General features: G+C 43.0%; 1 protein-coding gene across 1 annotated transcript in view; it reads left to right on the top strand.

Moving 5' to 3' along the window:
* The first annotated feature begins 5,435 nt into the window (after positions 1–5,435).
* The window catches only part of b3gat2 (beta-1,3-glucuronyltransferase 2 (glucuronosyltransferase S)), a 194,926-nt gene continuing 178,267 nt past the window's right edge, over positions 5,436–22,094 (top strand). The window contains exon 1 of the mRNA XM_078541861.1: positions 5,436–6,405. Coding sequence (XP_078397987.1) covers positions 5,884–6,405 — 522 coding nt within the window. The 5' untranslated portion in view covers positions 5,436–5,883. The remainder of the gene's footprint in view (positions 6,406–22,094) is intronic.

Here is a 22,094-nt window from a genome sequence, read left to right as displayed (position 1 = left end):
GTGCACCTTTTCCTGTTGATAGATTTAACTGATAGGTGGACCTAGAAATCATATTATAGAAATCTCAAGGTGTCCGTAGACACCTCTGTTGAAATGATGGCACAATGAGTTGAAGGTGGGGCAGGACTTATGACAGGACTCACAGCAAACAGTCTATTTTATGGCAAGTAAAGTCTAGGTAAACTCAACAAACAGCAAAGTCTATTGAAACAATGCACTCCAGCTGTCTAGTTACTCAGCAGTCTATTTAAAAAGAGTCTATATACTACAGTAAACAGAGCTCATGACTAAAACTACAGAATCACCTCCCAATAAAAGCAGGATTATCTTTGCAGCAGAATGCATTAAGTGGAGGATAGTAACATAATACAAACAATGTGAATAAAGTCAATCCCAGTCACTGAGTGCAGTGCATCACCAGCCAGTGATTGACAGGGGAATTTTATCATTTACATTCTGACTAGGAATAGTGGTGTCACTACATAACAACCTAAAGATCTTGCTGTACAATGTTACAGGTACTTCCTCCCATCTATATGTCAGAGGAGCTGAAAGCACTTTAGTGAAAGTAAAAATGATTTCAAACTTTTGATTCATTTGTCATAAAATACATGACAGAACAGAATACATTTTTCACATCCATTCATTTTCTACAACTCATTCCATGAAAATAACAAAGATTACTGAAAGGTTGGAGGGTTTACTTTACAACAAGCCAATCCCAAGTTAATGGCAGCTATCTTTCTGGTTATACACTGCATGGTTTTACCCTTCCATTCTAGTGTCTCAGTGAGAGAGAGAAAGCCATTTCCTTAAATCATGAAGTTTGTGTTGGTTCCTGACTAATCAAAGCTAACACAGACATCTGGTGTTCTGATGAAAGGTCACAGACCTGAAACATTAATTCTGTTTCCCTCTCCACTGACGCTGCCAGATCCAGTGAATATTTGCAGCATTTTCTGTTTTTATTACTGACATTTGAGTGCTTCTTACTTCCATTACAACAAGAACCAAATATCTGTGTCAGCTAACCCCCCCTCTCCCCGTTGTGCACATTGAATGAGTTGATGTTTGGCCATTTTGTTGTCATAAAGAAACCATGTCACTGCGATGGCATGAAATGTTTGATATTGGACACAATATTGATATTGGATCCCCTTGTAGTCTACCAATTAACATGCGAAACTGCTATGGCAAGTTTTGCACCTGTTGACTAACGTTGAGTCGCAAATGTCATTTAATATCATGAAAAATATTACAAATGGACAATTTCTGCTCAGGAAAAGCCCAAAACACTACAGTGGTAGATTTAGGTACATTCATTCATCATGTGTATTCACACAACAATGATTACCAAGCTACTTCTTGAGCTTGGAACCAGAGAGTGCAGCTGGTGAACAATCAGATTGTAGTTGAAGTAATGCACCATGTTTGCTAACCCTATCTAAAAGCCTATTGCTGAATATAGTGGGTACCTTATGGATCAACTCCAACTTTTTAATGCTGCCAAACTATGATACCAAAACTTAGATGCAATAAGGGTCCACCTGCAGTAACTATCAGCTATTAACGTGCAATGTCAATGCTGCTCTGTATCAATTAGCATCAACATGTTACAAATGTCACCATTCATTCATAGATTAATGGGTGACCCATTGACTGACTGAGTGTTTCATAGCTTTGAACATACTGCTCAACAAGGCCCACAGGCACTGGTTAATCAGATCATCTTTAGTAACCTTGGACCAACAGAATAGAAACATCCATAAGGATGACTACATGCTCACTAGCTGATTAATAACTTAGAATTATGTAAAATTTAAGGCACAGAAATAGACTATTCAGCACAACAGGAGGCCATGCAAACCTTCTCTGACCTCTGACCCCTCTTTCCCTGTTGTGTTTATCTAGTTTCCTCATTAATGCATCACTGCTAGCTCTCTCAATTACTCTTTGTGATAGTAAGTTCTTATTTCTCACCACTCTGTGGGTGAAGAAAGGTTTTCTGAATTCCCTATTAGATTTATTAGTGATTATCTTATATTTATGACACCTGTATTTGGATTGCCCCAGAGGTGGAAGCATCTCTGTATATCTACCCTGGCAAACACATTCATAATCTTAAATACTACTATCAGGTCACCTCCTCAGTCTTCTCTGTTTTAGAGAAAAGAGCTCCAACCTGTTTAATCTTTCCTGATAGGTATAACTTCTCAGTTCTGATATCATCCTTGTGAATCTTTTTTGCACCATCTCCAGTGCCTCTATATCCATCTTACAATCTGGAGGCCACAACTGTGCTCAGTATTCCAAATGTGTTCCACTCAAGGTTCTAAATAAATTTAACATAACCACTTTTTTTTTTAATCCTATCCCGTTAGAAATGAAATCAGCTAGCTTAGTTTTTTTTTCATGGAAGATAAATTAAATCATTCTTAGATGAAATGATGGGATATCCTCCTCAGATAGAAAGTGACAAGTGCTGCGTTTCTGTGAGGTTTGGCATTGCCAAGTTTTTCCTTGCAGCCAGGAAATTTGTAAAAACTATGGTCGGCACAGATTCAGGAGAAAATATATTTGAGCTTTGCTGAAAAAAGAGACATTCTATCAAAGCTTTTTGTCTTGCATTCATCAGGACAGCTATGCAAAATAAATCAATAGTAAAGGGAATGACAACTTATACTGCATGAGAGGAGAGTGCTGATTGGTTGGCAAGTGGATTCTGATTGATAGAGGCTTTGCAATGGAGAATGCAGCAGAGAACAGTTAACTACCAAGCTTTTGTTTGAAATTCAAACCAGGCAGGTTGACTCTGATTGGCCAAGGCATTGCCATGGGGAATGAACCAGGGAATGGTGGTCCACCAAGCTTTTGTTAGTTGAAAGAGGCATGATGCATAGACATGCTCCTTCTGTCTGCAAAGGACAGTGTATGAATATATGTGCCTTCTAGCATGTGTAAGTGAGCCATACTGCGAGCCCAATTGATAATCTTAAATTGGTTTTCAATGTAATCCTTAGCACAATCAGGATTGTTTAGCAAATGTTGTCCAATCACGGATTCATATCTAATGTTAGACTTTGCAAACATGGATTGGTTGGGTACAGTCAGTAATTTGCCCATTGCGAACAGCCAAAGGGATGTGTTGTTTGATATCCACCAGTTGTTGGGATGTATGGCCTACATGCCTGGCATCACACCAACACTGAAATTCATATACCACATTATTAATTTATGTGATAGGCAGAAAGTCTTTTTGGCTTGATGGCAGCATTCTGTTAATGGAGGATACCAATCATGTTGTGACTGCATAGTAACAGCGTGAAACAGCTAGCCTCACCTGTTGTCCAAATTTTTGAGATACTTTGCCCTTCCGGGGTAATCTGAGGTAGACTGGGCACTCTTCAGGACCAAAAGTGGTGGCGTTAGGTCCATTCATGAGTTTGCATGATATACAGTGATATAAATCACTAATATATCTGATCGGGCTAGCCATTATCCCACAGGATGCCATTGGTGCATCCTATTTCAGCATCAAACTTACTTGGTGAGCAGATGGCTTGGGCCCTATTTATGAGGTTGCTGATGAGGCCAATCTTATGGTGTGTGGAACTGTAAGAATCTCAATGTGTATATTGACCAGTGAAGTTGGGCTTGCGGTAGACAGCAGTAGAGAACCCATTGGCAGATTTCTCGACTAGCACATCGAGGAATGTTTGACTGCTCCATTTCAAAGGTGATTTTGAGCGCAGGATGGAGCCCATTAAGGTGTGAAAGGAAACTTTTACATGCAGCTGCAGATTTAAACACACCAAACATATCATCCACATATTGAAAATATGCGCAGGGTAGGATGTTAGGGGTCATTCAATCATTGTTCCTCGTGGAAACAGATGAAGATGTTTGCGAGAGCTGGGCCTAGAGGGGATTCCATGGCAACATCATCTATTTGGGCAAACATGGTGTCATTAAAACTGAACTGAATCGCATGGGCTGCTAAGTTCATAAGTTCAATGAATGCAGATTCAGACAACAGGGCTGCATCTAGATCGCCATGATATAGTAACACGGTGCAAACATTTATGGTTTCCTTGAATGGAACATTAGTGAATAGGCTAGCAGTGTCAAACGAGCACATGAACACAGCATTGCTATCACTAAACAAAAGCTTGATGGACCACCGTTCCCTGGTTCATTCCCCATGGCAATGCTTTGACCAATCAGAATCTACCTGCCTGGTTTGAATTTCAAACAAAAGCTTGGCAGTAAACAGTTAACTTTGCTGCATTCTCCATGGCAACACTTCTACCAATCAGAGTCCACTTGCCAACCAATCAGCACTCTCTTCTCATGCACTATAAATTGTTGTTACCTCTATTGGTGATAACTTCTCGCCAGCTGTCCTGATGAGTACAAGAGGAAAAGGTTCAACAACATGTCTTTTTTTTCAGCAGTACTCAAATTCTGTACTACCGAGCGAATCCTTACAATTTATTTGTTTTTAAACAGAGGTGTTTGACAATACAGTTCACATATTGTGTCTGCCAAGCTGATAATATTGGGAAAGACTCGTTGATTAAAACAAATTGTCCTGAATAAAGCCGAGGTGAATTCCAAGCACTGGCCTGAAGACCCTAACAGAATGCAGGTTCCTCTACTATTTGCAGCAGCCAGGTATCCTACTGCACAACACCTTCCCTCTCAGACACACTTTAGAAGGATTGGGAAGGGGCGGGTGAGGCAATCCATTGGGAATGTTGGACTGAGGGTCAGAGAGCACCGTCAGAAACCAAAAGCAAATAGAAACAAGAAAATAACACATGACAACCAGTTATTGAAATAGAAAAGTCTACTGTTCTGCTTGGACACAATTACACTCCCGATCTGTATTCCCTACAGCCAATTACACGGGCAATTTGAACTAATGGGACACACCTAAAGCTGAACCATGTTTGACTACTGCCTACTAGCGCGAGATTGAATAAACATACTGCATATTCATTCTGCTTGTGCTATGTTTTACAGCGCTGCCTTCCTGTCTCGGGTCAAATATAGTCCCCAATTTTGTGAATTCGGAATCTCAGATTGGCTTGGCAGTAGCAGAGAGTGATAGCAGTATAGTAAACCACAGATTGGAAGGAGGTAAACAGTAAAAGCACAAAGGAAAATGTAGGGTTTTTTTGCGAATTTAGAAGACTTCCTCCTTTATGTCCGCCCCACCTCCCCCAAACCAACGTTCCTGCAACTTCTTAATGACCTTACAATGAGGTGGATAAGGGTTAGGGTGCATTAACTTCACTCAGCCCCTCCATGAGCATGAGGATTTAGAGCATGAGTCCTGACCGTCATCACCAAACCCATGCAGCAATTGCTGGGGTACATTTACAACCCTCTGGACATTTGGATCTGCCTCAGAATAAAACCTGCCTAAAATCCTGATTGCTGAAACAACTCAAAAAGCGGAACTCCCGAAGGGGACACGCTGCTTTTAGAAATATCTCTCGTTTGTTTTAAACGGTGAACCTGCCTGCTGCCCTTGTCTGTTTGTGGAAGCGATGCTCCTGTATTGATTGGATAGTGACAAAGACGCGGAGATCTCTCCATTTCCCCCTCCTGATACTGACGTGAAGCAGGAAACCAATCTTCCACTCCTGCCATCCCTCTCTCTATCTCCCTCTCTCCGGCACAAGGCGGGTTAACTGGTGGTTTTTCTCTCTCTCTCCCCCCCTCTCTGTGTGGATGTTGTAATCGTGTGACAATGCATTGCTGGAAGTAATAGCAACTCCAGGCAGGATTCTTCACTGCAACAACTCCGTGTCTTTGTTCGAAAGAAAATATGATGAAGTATCCAAGCAGCCTGACTTCTCGGTCAGTGGACACATTATGAAATCTCTCTTCGCTCGTTTCTTCCTCATCCTGACCTGGGTCCTGATTGTTTTCATTGTGCTGGAGATTGACCCGGGAAGACCCTCTATCCGGAGCCCTCTCCCTTCATCCCAGCTCTCCAGGAATCCCGGGCTGCCTCGCTTGGAGCCAGTTTCTAACCAGTCAGTCCCCACCATTTATGCAATCACGCCGACCTACAGCAGACCGGTGCAGAAAGCTGAGCTCACCCGGCTGGCTAACACCTTCCGCCAGCTCGACCATTTCCACTGGGTCCTGGTGGAAGATTCCGCTTTCAGGAGCCGCCTGGTGAGTGACCTGTTGGCACACTCGGGAATTCCTTCCTACACCCAGCTCCATGTGCAAACCCCCCGGAGGTACAAGCGGGCAGGCTTACCCCGAGCTACCGAGCAAAGGAATGAGGGGCTGCGCTGGGTCCGCAGGAACAGGTCCTTCCACAACTCCGGGGTGGTCTTCTTCGCCGATGATGACAACACTTACAGCCTCGAACTATTCCAGGAGGTAAATAGCAGCTTTATAGTGAATTTGCCCCTCAATGAATATACCCCTCGGTGAATATATCCCCCCGGTGAATATACCCCTCAGTGAACATGCCCCCCAGTGAATATGCCCCCCAGTGAATATGCCCCCCCCCCCCCAGTGAATATACTCCCCAGTGAATATACTACCCAGTGAATAGACTCCCAGAAAAGATACTCCCCAAAAAAGTACAACCTTCAGTAAATATACTCCCCAGTAAAGAAACCCCTCAGTGAATACACTCCCCAGTGAGAAACCCCTCATTGAATATACCCCTTAGTAAAGATACTCCTTAGTAAAGATACTCCTTAGTAAAGATACTCCCCAGTGAATGAACTCCCCAATAAATATATTCTTCATTGAATATATCATTCAGTAAATATACTGCCCAGTAAATATATCATTCAGTGAATATATTACCCAGTAAAGCTACCCCTCAGTGAATACACTCCCCAGTAAAGAAACCCCTTAGTGAGCATGCCCCTCAGTAAAGATACTCCCCAGTGAATAATCGCCCCAATAAATATACTCTTCTTTGAATATATCCTTCAGTAAATATACTCCCCAGTAAAGATACCCCTCAGTGAATATGCTCCACAGTAAAGAAACCGCTCAGTGAACATGCCCCTCAGTAAAGATACTCCCCAGTGAATAAACTCCCCAATAAATATACTCTTCTTTGAATATATCCTTCAGTAAATATACTCCCCAGTAAATATGCCCCTCAGTGAATATGCCCCTCAGTGAATATACTCCCCAGTAAATATACCCTTCAGTGAATATCCTGCCCAGTAAATATACCCTTCAGTGAATGTACTCCCCAGTAAAGATACCCCTCAGTGAATATACTCCCCAGTAAAGATACCCCTCAGTGAATATACTCCCCAGTAAAGAAATCCGTCAGTGAATATACCCCTCAGTAAAGATACTCCCCCGTGAATAAACTCCCCAATAAATATACTCTTCTTTGAATATATCCTTCAGTAAATATACTCCCCTGTGAATATACTCCCCAGTAAATATATCCCTCAGTGAATATGCTCCCAAGTAAGGAATCCCCTCAGTGAATATGCCCCTCACTGAATATGCCCCTCAGTGAATATACTCCCCTGTAAAGATGCCCTTCAGTGAACATGCCCTTCATTGAACATACCCCTCAGTAAAGATATGCCCCAGTAAAGAAACTCCCCTATAAATATATTCTTCTTCCAATATACCCCTCAGTGAATATACCCTTCAGTGAATATACCCTTCAGTGAATAAACTCCCCAATAAATATTAAGATAAAAGTAAAAAACTGTGGATACTGGAAATCCAAAGACATTCAGGAAATCCCCAATAAATATACTCTTTTTGGAATATACCCTGCAGTGAATATACTCCCCAGTAAAGATACCCCTCAGTGAATATACTCCCCAGTGAATATACCTCTCAGTGAATATACTCCCCAGTAAAGACACTCTTCATTGAATATATCTTTCAGTAAATATACTCCCCAGTGAATATACCCCCCAGTAAATATACGCTTCAGTGAATATACTCCCCAGTAAGGAAACCCCTCAGTGAATATACTCCTCAGTAAATATACCTTTCAGTGAATATACTCCCCAGTAAAGAAACCCCTCAATGAATATGCCCCCCAGTAAAGATACTCTCCAGTGAATAAACTCCCTAATAAATATACTCTTATTTGAATATACCCTTCAGTGAATATACCCTTCAGTGAATATACTCCCCAGTGAATATACCCTTCTTTGAATATATCCATCAGTAAATATACTCCCCAGTGAATATACTACCCAGTGTATATACCCCTCAGTAAAGACACTCTTCATTGAATATGCCCCTCAGTGAATATACCCTTCAGTTAAGATACTCCCCAGTGAATGAACTCCCCAATAAATATACTCTTCTTTGAATATATCCTTCAAGTAAATATATTCCCCAGTAAAGATACCCTTTAGTGAATGTACTCCCGAGTAAAAATATGCTCCTCAGTGAATATACCCCTCAGTAAAGATACTCCCCAGTAAAGATACTCCCCAGTGAATGAACTCCCCAATAAATATACTCTTCTTTGAATATATCTTCAGTAAAGATACCCTTCAGTGAATATACCCATCAGTAAAGATACCCTTCAGTGAATATACTCCTGAGTAAAAATATGCTCCTCGGTGAATATACTCCCCAGTAAAGATACTCTTCATTGAATATGCCCCTCAGTGAATATACCCCCAGTAAAGATATTCCCCAGTAAAGATACTCCCCAGTGAATAAACTCCCCAATAAATATACTCTTCTTTGAATATATCCTTCAAGTAAATGTATTTCCCAGTGAATATATTCCCCAATAAAGATACCCCTCAGTGAATATGCCCCTCAGTGAATATATCCTTCAGTATATATGCTCCTCAGTGAATGTTCTGCCCCAGTGAATATACCCTTCAGTGAATATACTCCCCAGTACTCTAAGCCCACACTGTCACTACATTACCACGCCCTCCCTCTTCTCATTCTGTATCACCTATTCTCTCTCTGTCTCTGTATTATTTCCCTCTCTCTCTCTGTCTCTATATCCTCTCTCCCTTTCACTGTCTCTCTCCCTGTCTCTCTATGTCCCTCTCTCTCTTGCTGTCTTTGTATTCTCTCTTTCTGTGCCTGTCTCTATTATTTCTCCCTCTCTCTGTGTCTGTATTCTCTCTCTCTCTCGCTGTCTCTGTATTCTCTCTCTCGCTGTCTCTGTATTCTCTCTCTCGCTGTCTCTGTATTCTCTCTCTCGCTGTCTCTGTATTCTCTCTCTCTCTCTCTCTCTCTCGCTGTCTCTCTATTCTCTGTCTCTCTCGCTGCCCCTGTATTCTCTCTCTCTCTTGCTGTCTCTGTATGCTCTCTCTCTCGCTGTCTCTCTCTCTGTCTCTGTAGCCTGTCTTGCTGTCTTCATCCTCTCTCTCTCCATTTTATTCTCTCTGGCTCTGTATTCTCTCTGTATTCTATTTCTCTCTCTCTCTCTCTCTCTCTCTTTGTATTCACGTTCTTTGCGTCTCTATTCCGTCTCGCTGTATTCTCTCTCGCTTTCTATCTCTGTGTTCTCTCTTTCTCTCTCTTTCTGTCTCCGTATTCTCTCTCACTGTCTGTATTCGCCCGCTCTCTTTCTGTCAATGTATTCTTTCTCTGTCAATGTATTCTCTCCCTCTTTCTGTCGATGTATTCGCTCTCTCTATCTGTATTTCTTTGTTTTTCTTATCTCAGTGCCTGTATTCTCTGCATTATATCCAGCTCTGCAGTCTCTCTATTTCTGCAGTGCCTATTTCAATCTGTGTCTAGCATCTGCCTCTGCACCATCTCTATCTATACATAAGGATATCTCTTGTCTATACAAGATATGAATTCTCTCTCCACATGCTCTCTGTTTCTGCATTCCGTCATTGATTTCTCCCTGGATTTATCTTTGCATTCTCTCCCTTTCTCCACTCTGTGCACTCTCAGCCTTAATTCCCTGAACTTTCTCTCTATGACTGCTTTTTCTATCTGTATTCTCTCTATCCTTGCAAAATGTATCTCGCTCGTTCCCCCACTCTATCTGAACATTCCTATTCTGCACATTTGCTATTCTCACTGGACCTGCTCTCTGCATCCTGTCTGTCGTTATCCTCACCCATCCATACTGTCTGTCTCTTCTGCTTCACTCTTTCTATGTCTATCCTTGGATCCTCCCTCTTCACTTTGCCCAGCTCTGGCAGTTTCTATCACCAGTCTGCCTCACAGTTCATGCTCTCCGTCTTTCTATTTCCTAACCTATTGCTGTTCTCCATTTCTTTCTGCTTATCCGTTCAAGAATCTAGTTCACACATTTTTTCTTTATTTAGTTTCATTTTTCTACTTTCAATTACCATTCCCTCTGCTAACTTTAGCCCTCTCCGTGGTTCATCTTTCACCGATTCGTGTGTCCTTCATACGCTCTTCTGGTTTCTAATCTAAGTGCATCTTTATAATTATTTCCTTTTATCCCAGTGCTCAGTAATTTGATTGAGAAAGCTTCACACAAAGCTTCTTTCTTACAGAGGATGTGCCAGCAGTGTGCAGTTGTGCGATCGCTTGGGTAACAATGTGTGTGTGCGTATGTGTGTAAGAGATTGTGTACTGGGAACAGTGAATATCCCTGTTTGTATATTTAAGAGACACTGGCTGGTGAGTTTGTGTCCGTCTAGTTGAGACTGACTGTGTGTATGGTGAAGAGGTTGGCTTTGTGTAGAGAGGCTGTGAGGTTGCATATGTGTGTGAGAGAGAGATTAGGGTTGTATAAATGTGAGAGATTGGGTTTGTATATGTTTGTAAGAGAGAGATTGGGATTGTACATGTGTGTGAGTGAGACTGGAGTTGTATGTATGTATGTGAGAGAGATTGGGGTTATATATATATATATATATATGTGTGTGTGTTTAAGAGAGATCAGATTGTAAATATATGTGAGGGAGAGAGATTGGAGTTGTAAATGTGTGTGTGAGAGTGAGATTAAGGTTTTAGATGAGTTTCTGTGAGAGTTGGGTGTCATTTTTGTGTGCGAGAGAGAGATTGGGGTTGTATATTTGTGTGTGAGCGAGATTGGGGTTGTGTGTGTGTGACAGAGAGATTGGGGTTGTATATTTGTGTGAGACAGACACTGGGGTTCTATATGTTGTATAAAACATGCTTGACTCATTCTCACCATCTGCATGTCACAGATGCATCTGTCCATGACAGTATTGGTAGAAGTGATCACAGCACAGTTCTTCTGGAGTTGAAGTCCCATCGTCATGTTGAGGATACCATCCCTCATGTTGTGTGGCGCTACCACTGTGCTAAATGGGATAGATTTTGAACAGATCTAGCAACTCAGGGCTGGGCATCTGTGAGGGTCTGTGGGTCCGTCAGCAGCAGTGGAATTGTACTCAACCACAACCTGTAACCTCATGGCCCGACAGATCCTCCACTCTATCATTACCACCAAGCCAGGGTATCAACCCTGGTTCAATGAAGAGTGCAGGAGAGCATGCCAGGAGCAGCACCAGGCATACCTAAAAATGAGGTGTCAACCTGGTGAAGCTATAACACAGGACTACTTGTGTGCCAAACAGCATAAGCAGCAAGTAATAGACTAGCTAAACAATCCCACATTCAACGAATCAGATCTAAGCTCTGCAGTCCTGCCACATCTAGCTGTGAATGATGATGAACAATTAAACAACTCACTGGAGGAGGAGGCCCCACAAATACCCCCATCATTGATGATGGGGGAGCCAAGCACAGTAGTGCAAAAGAGAACTGCCGACTGGAAGATCTATCTCGGTCTCCTTCTGAGCTCCCTAGCATCTAGGGGAGGTGGTGGAGTAGTGGTACTGTCACTGGACTGGTAATCCAGAGACCCAGGGTAATGTTCTGGGGACCCAGGTTCAAATACAGGCATGATGGTGGAATTTGAATTCAATAAAAATCTGGAATTAAAAGTCTAATGATGACCATGAAATCATTGTCGATTGTCATAAAAACCCATCTGGTTCACTAATGTCCTCACCTACATGGGACTCCAGATCTGCAGTTATGTGGTTGATTCTGAAATGGCCGAGCAAGGCACTCAGTTGTGTGAAACCGCTAAAAAGTCAATAAAAAGGAATGAAACCAGATGGACCGCCCGGCACCGACCTAGGCACTGACAAACGACAACTGCAAACCAAGCCCTGTCAACCCTATAAAGTCCTCCTTACTAAAATCTGGGGGGTAGTGTCAAATGGGAGAGCTGTCTCTCAGACTAGTCAAGGAACAGCCTGACATAGTCATCCTCACGGAATCATACTTTACAAATCATGTACAGACACCACCATTGCCATCCCTGGATAAGACCCAGCAGGATTGGTGTCACAGTGGTGTACAGTCAGGGGGGAGTTACCCTGGGAGTCCTCAACATTGACTCTGGCTCCCATGAAATTTTATGGCATCAGGTCAAACAGGCAAGGAAACCTCCTGCTGATTGCCATGTACCACTCTCCCTCAACTGATGAATCAGTACTCCTCCATGTTGAACATCACTTGCTGAAAGCACTGATGGTGGCAAGGACACAGAATGTACTCTGGGTGGGGGACTTCAATGTCCATCACCAAGAGTGGCTCGGTAACACCACCACAGACCAAGCTGGCCAGGTCCTAAAAGACATAGCTGCTAGACTGGGTCAGCGGCAGGTGGTGAGGGAACCAACAAGAGGTAAAAACATACTTAACCTCACCCTCACCAACCTGCCTGCCGCAGATGCATCTGTCCATGACAGTATTAGTAGAAGTGACCACCACACAGTCATTGTGGAGACGAAGTCCCGCCTTCACATTGAAGATACCCTCTATTGTTTTGTGGGGCACCGCCACTGTGCTAAATGGGATAGATTTCGAACAGCTCAAGACTGTGCATCCATGAGGCGCTGTGGGCCATCAGCAGCAGCAGAATTGTACTCAAACACAATCTGTAACCTTATGGCCCAGCATATCCCCCACTCTACAATTACCATCAAGCCAGGGGATCAACTCTGGTTCAATGAAGAGTGCAGGAGGGCATGCCAGTAGCAGCACCAGGCATACTTAAAAATGAGGCGTCAACCTGGTGAAGCTACAACACAGGACTACTTGCGTGCCAAACAGCATAAGCAGCAAGTGATAGACAGGGCTAAGTGATCCCACAACCAATGGGTCAGGTCTAAGCTCGGCAGTCCTGCCACATCCAGTCGTGAATGGTGGTGGACAATTAAACAACTCACTGGAGGAGGAGGCTTCACAAATAGCCCCATCCTCAATGATGGGGGAGCCCAGCACATCAGTGCAAAAGATAAGACTGAAGCATTTGCACCAATCTTCAGCCAGAAGTGCCGAGTGGATAATCCACATCTCGGCCTCCTTCAGAGGTCCCCAGCAGCACAGATGCCAGTTTTCAGCTTATTTAATTAACTCTACAATTCAAGAAACAGCTGAAGGCACTGGATACCACAAAAGCTATAGGCCCTGACAATATTCCGGCAATAATACTGAAGACTTGTGCTCCAGAACATGCCACGCCCCTAGCCAAGCTGTTCCAGCACAGCTACAACACTGGCATCCACCCAGTTATGTGGAAAATTGCCCAAGTATGTTCTGTACACGAAAAGCAGGACAAATCCAACTTGGCCAATTGCCACCCCATCAATCTACTCTTGATCATCAGTAAAGTAATGGAAGGGGTCATCAACAGTGCTATCAAGCGGCACTGGATTAGCAATAACCTGCTCACTGATGCTCAGTTTGGGTTCTGCCAGGGTCACTCAGCTTCTAACCTCATTATAGCCTTGGTTCAAACATGGAAAAAAGAGCTGAACTCCAGAGGTGAGGTGAGAGTGATTGCCCTTGACATCAAGGCAGCATTTGACCAAGCGTGGCATCAAGGAGCCCTAGCAAAACTGGAGTCAATGGGAATCCGGGGGAGAACTCTGTTGGTTGGAGTCATACCTAGCACAAAGGAAGATGGTTGTGGTTGTTGGAGGTCAGTCATCTCAGCTCTAGGACATCACTGCAGGAGTTCCTCAGGGTAGTGTCCTCAGCCCAACCATCTTCAACTGCTTCATCAATGATCTTTCCTCCATCATAAGGTCAGAAGTGGGGATGTTGGCTGATGATTGCACAATGTTCAACACCATTCGCGACCCCTCAGATACTGAAGCAGTCCATGTCCAGATGCAGCAAGACCTGGACAATAGCCAAACTTGGGCTGTCAAGTGGCAAGTAACATTCATGCCACACAAGTGTCAGGCAATGACCATCTACAACAAGACAATCTTATCATTGCCCCTTGACATTCAATCGCATTACCATCACTAAATCCCCCACTATCAACATCCTGGAGGTTACCATTGACCAGAAACTGAACTGGACTGGCCATAGAAGTACTGTTGCTACAAGAGCAGGTCAGAAGCTGGGAATCCTGTGGTGACTAACTCACCTCCTGACTCCCCAAAGCCCCTCTACCATCTACAAGACACAAGTCAGGAGCGTGATGGAAAATCCCCACTTGTCTGGATGAGTGCAGCTCCAACAACACTCAAGAAGTTCGACACCAATGAGGACAAAGCAGTTCGCTGGATTAGCACCCCATCCACCACCTTCAACATTCACTCCCTCCACCACTGACGCAAGGTGGCAGTAATGTATACATGCCACCCACAAGATGCACTGCAGCAACTTGTCGGATTGGATTGTATATGTGTGTGAGAAAGAGATTAGGATTGTAAATATGTATGTCAGAGAGATTGGGGTCGTATATGTGTGTGAGAGGTTGGGGTTGTACATGTGTGTTTGTGAGAGACATTGGATTTGTACATGTGTGTGGGTTTTTGCAGAGCTGTGGGAAAGGAGCAGGGGAACAGAACTAATTGGATATCACTTTGAAAGAGTCAGCACAGGCATGATGGGCCGAGGAGCCTCCTTCTCAGTGATTCAACGTGAGAGTGGAAGATTGTTTTTAACATCTGGGCCCATTCTGTACATGACAATGTGGGTGTGTGTGTGTCTGTCTATCTTCTTTTGTCTGTTGGTACCCAGGTCTTTACATTGCCTTCAGGTTGTGTTTGTATCAATCTACAGCATGGCCAAGTGTTTTAGATAAGTGAGTGTCCAGTCACCCCCTGTTGCTCTGGGTAATAGATAAATAGATAACTGGTTTATTGAAAAATTGTCATGGCAATGGGTGTTGAATTGTGATGAGGATACAAATTTGAAAAGTAGTAATAATTCATAACATAGCTATAGACAATCATTAAAATAAAAATAGCCTAAAATAATAAAGATTGCACAATTGTGAATATTTCAGCATACAAATCATTACGTTGCACATGTGAGTTTCTTTAATTTACAGAATAGAAATGAAACATCTCCTGCATTCTGCATTTTGTATTAAAGTCCACCGATCATCTGTTGTCAGGTTGAGTACATTAAATTCTCCATCATTTACATGTTATTTATGAGTTTTATGAAGTAGGGGATCAGGCTGTCTCACAGTCTATTCATTCTATGTCTTATTTGTGGAATGATGTCTTTTCACTTTAATTCTATCGCACATTAACTTTCGTGTGGTTGTGGTAAGAGCTAGTGGCAATGGGAGGTGGGATTCCAGAGTTTTCTAGTGAAGTCCAGAGCTTTTTCCACCTTTCAGCAGGGGGATCACATATTCAGTTGTTCAATTGTGTCAGAGTAGTTTTGGTATGTGTGACTGAGGATCAGTTTCAGTGCTTGTTTCTAAATGCTTTTGAGCTTATTCACATGCTCTTTGGTAAGTCCAGCATTCCAAACAGACACTGCGTATTCAACACTGGGATTTACATAACTATTAAACACAGTGAATCGGTCAGATTGAGATACATTGTGATGCTTGAGAAGATGCACCCTGTGAAGTCTTCCATTTGCTCTCTTAAGCATTTCCCATGCTTGAGATCACATTGAGATCACACACATTTGAGGTCACTCTGAATGTAGATTCCTAACAGTTTAATGCAGGCTTGTTTTGCAATCTCAGCATTGTCTTAAGTTGATGAGAGGGGATCTGGGTGGTTGTGCACAAAACAATTCAAAAGCGTTTCACGTTTATGGATTCAGTCTCATGTGATTCGCTGTTGCCCATTGACTCAACAAAGTGATTGGCCCAGCATGTGAGATGCGTCGCCCTGATAACGATACTAAAGGGTCAGGTCATCCACATGTTTATAGCGATGAGGAGGCATGGTGATATCAGTACAGGCATTGTTTATGATGGCTAAAAATTATAATAGGGCCTAATGTGGTTCCTTGTGGGACCCCCATGTGTAGCATTATCCAACTGGAATTACCTGTACTCAATTCATATCAAAAACATTGTTATCAATAATTAGTAAAGTCCAAGATCCAGTATACACATGACAGGCTCACTCCTAATTGAAGGAGACCGATGATTGTAATGTTATGATCTACGTGGTCAAATGCTTTGCTATAATCAGTTAGCACTACTGTTGTTGATGTTTTCTGTTTGTCAGGAAAAGATATTGCTGATTGAGGAGATCCACAAGGCAATGGACTGTGAATAATTCCTGTCTATTACCAAACTGCTGATGGTCTAAATGTTTCATCATATCACGCATCGTCCACCTCACAATAAAGCTCCAGGGTGCTCTTTAAAAACCTGTTTTGAACAACAAGAAGTTTGAACTCACAAGGAGTTCCTGAAACCTGCAACTGGCAATTGTCTTGTATCCCTATGTGGTGACACAAACATTGCCCCTGAAGATTAAATGTTTTGAATGGTGCGATTCCTGCTTACCCCCCACCGCAACCTCTGCCAGAGTCACCCTGAATTTTGGGGTTGCATGGGGGTAGATTTAGGAATATTGGAGAACGAAAGGGTCAAGTTGGAAGTTGGATGGCAGGTCTGAAGGGTTATACACACACATACACACACACACTCACTCTCAGAGTGCTGGGGGCGGAGATTAGAAGACTGCTTATCTGAAGCAGTATGGTTGACAGTAAAGTTGGAATTGTACCCCTGGCACCCAAATGCTTCCCTCAAAGAATTGGTGCACACATTTCTAAAGAGACCAATGGTGGAGGAGTCAGACTCAATCGAAGCACTCGAGGGAATTGTCTCATTATCTGAGAAAGAAGAATGTGCAGGGCTATGGGGAGAAGGCCGGGGAGTGGCACTAAGTACAGTGTCCCTTTGGTGAGCTAGCACAGACATGACAGGCTGAATAGCCGCCTCCTGTGATGAAATAATTCTGTGATTCTGAAATGCTGTAGGAAACATAGGAGGATTTTTGATTAATCTATATTCAACCGACTAACTAGGTCATTAATGCCAACTCTAGTTGTGAATAATCCTGGAGGTTTCATCACAGGATGACCTCACCCCCTGGTCAAACAGCCCCCCAACCCACCTTTCTATTTCCTATACTCTAATAACTAAGAAGCTAAACTGTAGAAAATACCACATTTTGTATTGCATGTTTCTATGACTTTGTTCCTGAGTTGATCATTTGGCAATCTTGAAGGGTTGGAAACCGTACCTAAAAGCTGCATCGGCAGCCACTGCACCTAGTCCCCCAGTTCTCCAAGGTACTCTCTCCTATGTTGGTCTCTCTAATGATGTGCCGACAACACTTCTCCAGGTACAGAGACTGTGCCACAGGCCAGAATTCCTGGCTCGCTGGCAAGAATCTGGGGTTGCTGCTCTCAGCCAACCCCACAGGTGCACCCTGGACTGGGTTCATCAGCTCATTGGCTCCTAACCCCCGAAAAACCTGTCAGGGAGCAGGGTCAATGGGGATGAGAGAGGAGGTTATAAAGGGAATATTGCTTTGCAAACCAAACGTGTTGCCTTGACCTGAGAGTTTAATTCACACTGTGAAACTAATCCTAAAGCCTTTTGTGACACCAGTTTAAAAAATCAAGCTCTAAAGATTTCCAATAATGGACTGAGTGACATAAAACCAGAAAATGCTGCAAAATCTCAGCAGGTCAGGCAGCCTCCATGGAGAGAGAAACAGAGTTAATGTTTCAGCTTGATGACCTTGCACCAGAACTGGAAGATGCTGCCTGACGTGCGAGTGCTTCCAGCATTTCCTGTTTTTATTTCAGATTTCCAGCAGGAATTTCTGTTTGTGTTAATGGACTGTAGGAGATATTCTTTCATTCACTGCAAAGAGAGACTTGTTTCATAAATTCCCAGCTCGCCTCTCAGTCAGTACCCAGCACCCTGCCAGAGTAAAGGTGAAGTTGATGGTGCACACCATTAGTTAAGAGTGAATGATACAGAAACTCCAAGACAGGGGTAGCTGTGGGGTTAAACTCAAATATCCAAATGTTTCTGGTTGTGATCTGCCATTAGCGGCATCTCACTATCGGGCTCCACATTGACATGCTTTGAATGAAGTGAAGTTGCTGCATTCGTACAGTACACATGAACTAAACCTATGGCAGAAATCTAAGTTTTGTCCAGTCCAGCCTAAGCATCCTCTTAATGATGTGTTAAACATTACTGAAAAGAAAGACCAGTTGCTGAAGCTTTTCACCTTGCACTCATCAGGACAAACACAAAAATACCAAATTTCAAACTATCACAACAATTTATACTACAGGAGAAAAGGGTACTGATAGGTTGGCAAGTTGACTTTGACTGGCCAAGGCATAGCCACGGAGAAAGCAAATGGGAAACAATAGGCCCCCTTGTTGTGATTATTTGAAATTTGGTATTCTTGCATTTGTTCTGATGAGTGCAAGATGAAAAACTTCAGCAACATTTCTCCGTTTCAGGAATATTGAAGGTTTTCTTTTCTTGGAACCCACTGGGTAAAGAGGCAGCATTTGTGAAAAGAATGTTTAAGGCTCAGAACTTTATTGATCGGCTGAGTGTTTCGAACATTTTCTGCTTGTGTTTTGAATTTCCAACATTGCCAGATTCATTGTTGCTGTTGCTGTTTGTCAATAATCAGGAGTCTTCAGACAACAGAATCCTGTCCTCCTGAACTGTTACCTACTTCAGAGAATTCTGTATCTTCACAGCCAAGTCTCTGCACTTTGACACCAAATGGTTTTCCCACATCCTGACCTGCAATTATGGCATGCTTTGTGATATTGGAATTGTTTTTCCAAGTTAAAATTTCCTGATAAATGGTAAGAGAGGACTGACATCCCAACTGCACTCACCCTGCATCAGTTGTCTGCAGGTGAGATAGGTTCTGCCCCCTTGTCCTGGACTCCCCACACCAGTGGAAATAGTTTCTCTCTATTTGCCCTATCAAATCCTTTAAACTTAATTAGCTCTTCTAAACTCAGAGGAATACAGATCTGCTTAAACTTTCAGATCTGACAACCACCAATAAACGTCGTAAATCTATCCCAGCACCACACTCAGGCAGACAGCATCACCAGGTCGAATAGCACTCAGACTGACAGCATCACCAAGTCGAATAGCACTCAGACTGACAGCATTACCAGATTGAATAGCACTCAGACTGACAGCATCACCAAATCGAATAGCACTCACACTGTCAGCATCACCAGGTCGAATAGCACTCAGACTGACAGCATCACAAGGCTAAAGTGCACTCAGACTGGTAGCATCACCAGGTCGAATAGCGCTCAGACTGACAGCATCACAAGGTCGGATAGCACTCAGACTATCACTATCACCAGATTGAATAGCACTCACGCTGACAGCATCATCAAGTTGAATAGCATTTACACTTACAGCATCGCCACGTTGAATAGCACTTGACACAGTCCAGAACAAAGCAGCCCACTTGATTGGCACCACATCCACAAACATTCACTCCCTCTACCATCGATGCACACTAGTAGCAGTGTGTACCATCCACAAGATGCACTGCAGGAAATATATCACCATTCCTTCACTGTCGCTGGGTCAAAATCATGGAACTCCCTACCTACACCACATGGATTGCAGCAGTTCATGAAGGCAGCTCACCACCACCTTCTCAAGGGCAACTGGGAATGGGCAATAAATGCTGGCCCAGCCAGCAAAACCCACATCCCATGAATGAATAAAAAAACTCAGACTGACAGTATCAGGTTATTAGGTTATTAACCATTAGGTTAAATAGCACTCACACTGACAGTATCACCAGGCCAAATAGCAGTCCCAGCACCAAACTCATTCTCAAATCACTAATGCTGCCAGCTCTGGCTCAATGTACCCCTGAATGTTATTGCATTGATTTCCTGCCTGCAACTTGCCCGCCGCTGCGTTTCTACCATTGGTCCCAAAGCACCGGCGCTCTACACCAATCAGAAAGTGAAAATACTTTTCAGTACCTGATTGGATGCTTCTTCAGTGTGAGCTACCCAGCCTTTAATCTCCATTGTCTTGTATTTATAAACAAAAGTGTTTCAAGCCAATTGAATAAAACACAATTGTTTTAGTTGCTATTATTTTTTTCCTGAGTTGCTTGCAGCAATGCCCCAGAGATTAATCTCCCACTCTTAAAGACTCCACGGCCATCTGCTACTTGAGCATCTCTTGTCTGAGCTACAGGCCCCAGCACCCAACACCCAGTCCAGTCTGTATTGAATCAATCAGAAATTGGACTGGTCATCCTATCACAGGGATTAATCTGAAGGTGAAAAGCTTCACTCTGGATATTTCAATCCCGCCTGCATTAAAGTTGAAGTGAGCCTGGAGTACAGTAATCAGAAACTCGCTGGATTTATGGAAAAGCAAAAATGAAACCACACTAAATCCCTTATCAAACCAATCACTTTCAGCTCTTGAAGGAAAACGGCAAATCCACAGTGATTGCTACACAAAGTAATTGGGGCTTTATATCTTGTAGCACATAATAACCTCTCCTCCCAACAGCAATGTACAATCATGATCCCCAGTCACTGCTCAGAGAACTCTCTCTTTTGCACTCTCTCAGTCTCTCTCACTCTCTTTCTCTCTGTCTCGTACTATCTCTCATATTCCCTCACACTGTCTCACACCCTGAGCATTGAGATTTCACCCTGTGATTGCCATAGGTATACACTAATATGTGTTGCGATCAGGAGGGGGTTTAATTTAAATAGCCCTGATTTCTCCTATTACTATCCACCCATAAAGAGAAAGGAGTTTTAATTTCGATTTCCCACTTTATAAGCGGTGGCGTATTTCCCAACCCCTCAGTTTTGGTGTGATCCAATTTTAATTAACCCCACAGCGAACTCGTGATAGGATGAACTCAGAGGGTAGTTTATTTGCACACACTCAAAACGCAGGAGGGGGATCGCCAAGTAGCCCCCTGTTCACTCATATAGTAAAGAGGGATAGAGAAAGAGTTACAAGGCAAAGACCACAGAGTAAAGAATTAGTGTTTCAGGTGTGTCCAGAATCCAGAATCAAAGGCCAATGGCATATTCCTTCACAGAGGTCGGCAGGTTGAAAAATGATGCTGGATAATTCAATTTCCCAGTAAAGTTGACTTCCACAATGAGATGGGCATGCAGAGATGAATCAGCCTTGTAGGCGATGGAACGGAAGTTCAGAAGTTCCAATAGAAGCAGTGTAAATGGGGCCATGTACTCAAACCTGGGCAGAGCCTCCTTTCTGTGCTGCTGGGTAGGGGGGTTGGGTTGAGCAGGGAGGTCATGTCACATGACTCTCATCTCCATTTTGGCTTTGACAAAGGATTTGTCTCATAAGATTGTTAATGTTCCAACCCTTAAGTCTTAACGGGAGGTTGCAGGGTCATTTTTCCTAGCAGACAAATTGGCTCCGGTTGGCCAGGCCTGGTTTATGAAATGTAGATGGCTTTTGCATATTTCCCTTTGAATTTGGTCTCTGCAGCCCACAGAGGCCGTTAACATCTCTTCGGAGATAACGAGGCATACACTTCTGCTATACTGCCAATTAGGGTCCCAGATAGACATAGCTTCAGCCATTTTAAAAGGGGTCTTTGTCTAGTTTTTAAAATTTTAGAAATTAGCTATGAGGATATATATATATTATATATATATAATATAGCATGGGGTCTTAGTCCCATTACATATGTTCACAGAAAATCCCTTTAAATGGCAATGAGATGGAGCTACAACACTGGCATCTACCTGGCTATGTGGAAAATTGCCAAGGTATGTCCTGTACACAAAAAGCAGGACAAATC

The sequence above is a fragment of the Cetorhinus maximus genome, chromosome 5 (assembly GCF_964194155.1).
Source record: "Cetorhinus maximus chromosome 5, sCetMax3.hap1.1, whole genome shotgun sequence".
Lineage (NCBI taxonomy): Eukaryota > Metazoa > Chordata > Chondrichthyes > Lamniformes > Cetorhinidae > Cetorhinus > Cetorhinus maximus.
The sequence above is the reverse complement of the archived record's forward strand: the minus strand, read 5'-3'. Positions and strand labels throughout refer to the sequence as shown.